Source organism: Melospiza melodia, chromosome 6, assembly GCF_035770615.1.
Source record: "Melospiza melodia melodia isolate bMelMel2 chromosome 6, bMelMel2.pri, whole genome shotgun sequence".
Classification (NCBI taxonomy): domain Eukaryota; kingdom Metazoa; phylum Chordata; class Aves; order Passeriformes; family Passerellidae; genus Melospiza; species Melospiza melodia.
In genome coordinates, this window is record NC_086199.1 from 55,831,818 (window position 1) to 55,835,159 (window position 3,342).

At 69.7% G+C, this 3,342-nt stretch overlaps 1 protein-coding gene across 1 annotated transcript; it reads left to right on the forward strand.

Moving 5' to 3' along the window:
* Positions 1-2,131: 2,131 nt before the first annotated feature.
* Positions 2,132-3,084, forward strand: LRRC55 (leucine rich repeat containing 55). Its single transcript, XM_063159443.1, has 2 exons — positions 2,132-2,741; positions 2,827-3,084. The coding sequence occupies exons 1-2, from the start codon at positions 2,132-2,134 to the stop codon at positions 3,060-3,062; spliced, it is 846 nt and encodes a 281-aa protein (XP_063015513.1). The 3' UTR covers positions 3,063-3,084.
* Positions 3,085-3,342: the final 258 nt, after the last annotated feature.

Genomic DNA, 3,342 nt, shown 5'->3' on the forward strand with positions numbered 1-3,342 from the left:
ATCTGTCCCCCAGCTTCCTCAGCGATGCTGTCCCCATGGCCACCTCCACAGGGGATTGGGTGAGGAGGACACAAGCTCTGCTGCAGTCCAGCATCAGTCAGGACCATTTCCCAGTTTCTTTGGTGTCAGTGGAGCCCGGAACAGTAGGGGAGTGGAAAAAACCCTCGGCGCCAACAGCTGCTGGCAGGGCTGCGCTGCCAGGCTCTGGGCTGAGCGCTAATGAGGTGTCTGTGCTGCTGCTGGCTCTGCTCGGCTCCTGCAGCCCGCTGGGAGCCCGGCCCCACGCTCCAGGAGCTCCCAGGAGCTTGCAGGGAGCTGAGAGCAGCGCTGGTTAATGCCACCCCAGGAGCGGCGGCAGTGCCGTCTGTCTGCCAGCTCCGCACCGGGGAGGATCCATCCCATGGGATGCGGGGAGCGAAAGGCCCCCCAGCACCGGCATCGGGCTCCAGTGCCAGCTGGAAAAAGGAGCAGCTCTATGAAATCAGCAGGAGAGAATCGAGCAGGGATCCCCTAAATGTGGGCGGGCTGGATGTGGAAGTGCCTCCTTCCTAGAAATGCTGGAGCCATGGTATTGCACCATTCCAGGAGCAAACTGTGAGCATCCCTGTGATCCCAAAGGGCCCTTCTCAGGTGGGAGGGGGCAGGTGGCTGACCCCACTGTGTCCCTCCAAACGGAGAAGGGAATGTTTCAGCTTGCGTGAAGCAAAATAATCCACGTCAACCTGAGGCATTTTCCAGGGCTGTGAGCACAGCAGGAGCATGGAAGGGTGACAGTGCCCCTTGAATCCCAGCAGTCCCTTCGGATCCTAGAGCTCCCCTTGGATCCCGGCTGCCTCGTTTCTCCCCTCTGCCGCCACGTCATCTGTTTCTGTTTTCAGTGCCTGGGAACCCCTGATTCACCCCATCCCACGAGGATGCTTCCCGGGGCTGGGAGAGAGTGGGATGGCTGGGGATCGGGGCAGGGGAGCAGGATGGAGCCCTCTGACTGCTCCATCCCTGCCGGGTGCCGGGGCCGTGCGGGTGCGGGTCCCCCGGCCTGGGCAGGGGGTCCCTGAGGCGGGGGCACCTCCGCCCGCCGCTGTCTCCCCGGCTCGGCGGCTCCGCATCCCGCTCTCCTGTTGCTCAGAGATGTGGAGGCAGTTGCTAAGAGACACCGACACGTCAGTATCTGGCCCTAAGGAAAAAAAGAGGAAAAAAAAAAAAAAAAGAGACAGAGAAAGAGAGAGACAAGGGAGGACGAGGAGGAGGAGGGGAGGAAGGAGGTGGGGAAAGACCTGCTCCCATCGCCGGGCTAGCAGCAGCCTTGGCCGCCGCTGCCGAAGCCCAGCTCCCGACTTGGCGGCCTCCGGGGTGTGGCCGGCCACCGGGGACCCCGCCATCCCCATCTGGAGCCCCCCACATCGCCCCTCCGGACCCCCACATCACCGCAGGGAGCCAGGCCCTGCTCCCTCGCTGGCCAGTGAGTACCCCGGGGCAGCTCGGCCTCACCAGAGGGCTCGGGGCGCTGTGGGCATGTGGGAGAGGATGGAGCTGGGGCTGCGGGCGAGGAGGATGGTGCAGACACGGTCAGGTGGCGGGGGGCGAGGGCAGGCCTGGGGGGGACCCCGGTGGGTGCTGGGAATGGGGATCTTCCCTCGGGAGAGAGGCGGGGAGGGTGTCTCTGGCACCGGGCTCAGCTCGTGGTGGCGGGGGGCTGCCGGGGGCCGTGGAGCAGCACCTCTGCTCTGCCCACCACCAGCCAAGACGGGCTGGACAAGGTCAGCAGGTCTGAGGGGGCCTTTTCTGCCTGGAATCCCGGGGGGATGCTTGGAGGAGCGACCCTGGCCCGGGGAGGCTGTGGGTGCCCCGGAGGCCACGCCGGGCTGCAGCAGTGGCGCTCCCCCGGCGGGGCGTGCGGCCGGCACGGCTCCCCTCTGCTCTTCCTCGCAGGCGGCTGGTGACGGCCCGACGCCGGCCCCGCCGGTGCCCCCGGAGGGGTTGGCCTTGCCCCCCGGATGCCGCCGGGATGCCGGGAACGTCGCCGTGACCGCCGCCAGCCCGGCCCCGCGGCCGGCCGCCGGCAGCCCTCGGCGTGAGCGGGCGGGCGAGATGGCCCCCGGCGGTGCCCCGTGAGGGCCGCGGCCACGAGGCCATGCTGCTGGGCCCCTGGCTGCTGGCGGCGGCGGCGGCGGTGGCGGCGGCGGGCGCGGGCTGCCCGGTGCTGTGCAGCTGCCGCGGGCAGGCCGTGGACTGCAGCGGGCAGCGGCTCTTCTCCGTGCCCCCCGAGCTGCCGCTGGACACCGGCAACCTGAGCCTGGCCCACAACCGCATCGCCAGCATCCCGCCGGGCTACCTGGGCTGCTACGGGCAGCTGCGCGCCCTCGACCTGCGCAACAACTCTCTGGCGGCGCTGCCGGCCGGGCTGTTCCGCGGCGCCCGGCGCCTGGCGCACCTGGACCTGAGCTACAACAACTTCAGCCTGGTGCCCGCCGACATGTTCCGCGAGGCCAGCGCGCTGCTGCGCCTCGACCTCAGCCACAACCCGGGGCTGCGCCGCGTCCACCCGCAGGCCTTCCGCGGCCTGGCCCAGCTGCGGGAGCTGGACCTCAGCTACGGCGGCCTGGCCGCCCTCAGCCTCGACGCCCTGGAGGGGCTGCCCGGCCTCGTGGGGCTGCGCCTGGGGGGCAACCCCTGGCTCTGCGGCTGCGCCATGGAGCCGCTCCTCAAGTGGCTGCGGGGCCGCATCCAGCGCTGCTCCTCGGGTACGTGCCGCCGGGACCCCCGTGCCCCGTCCCACACGGGGGCCGGCCGCCGGGCTGACGCCATCCCCGTCCTTCCATCCCGCAGATTCGCAGCAGGCCGAGTGCTGGGCTCCCCCCGAGGTGGCGGGGGCCCCGCTGCTGTCGCTGACGGAGGAGAGCTTCCAGGCCTGCCACCTGACGCTGACCCTCGACGACTATCTCTTCATCGCCTTCGTCGGCTTCGTCGTCTCCATCGCCTCGGTGGCCACCAACTTCCTGCTGGGCATCACGGCCAACTGCTGCCACCGCTGGAGCAAGGCCAGCGAGGACGAGGACGTTTAGGGACCGCCGCTGCCACCGCCGCCGATTGACCCCCGCCCCGGCCACCCCCCGGCCCGGCCGCCCCCGCGGGGACACCAGACTGTGCCTTGTCCGCGTCCCCTCCTGCCACCCCCCGTGCCGGGGTGGCCCTCGAGGCGCCGGGGACACCAGGGGACAGCCCCGCTCCCTTCTGCCCCAAAGTGGGGAGTTTTTGCACCCCCATCACCGTGAGCTTGGACCCCCTCCTGTGCTGTTCCCACTGCCCAGGACTGGTTGAGGCAGCGATTTGGGAATCCCCTGG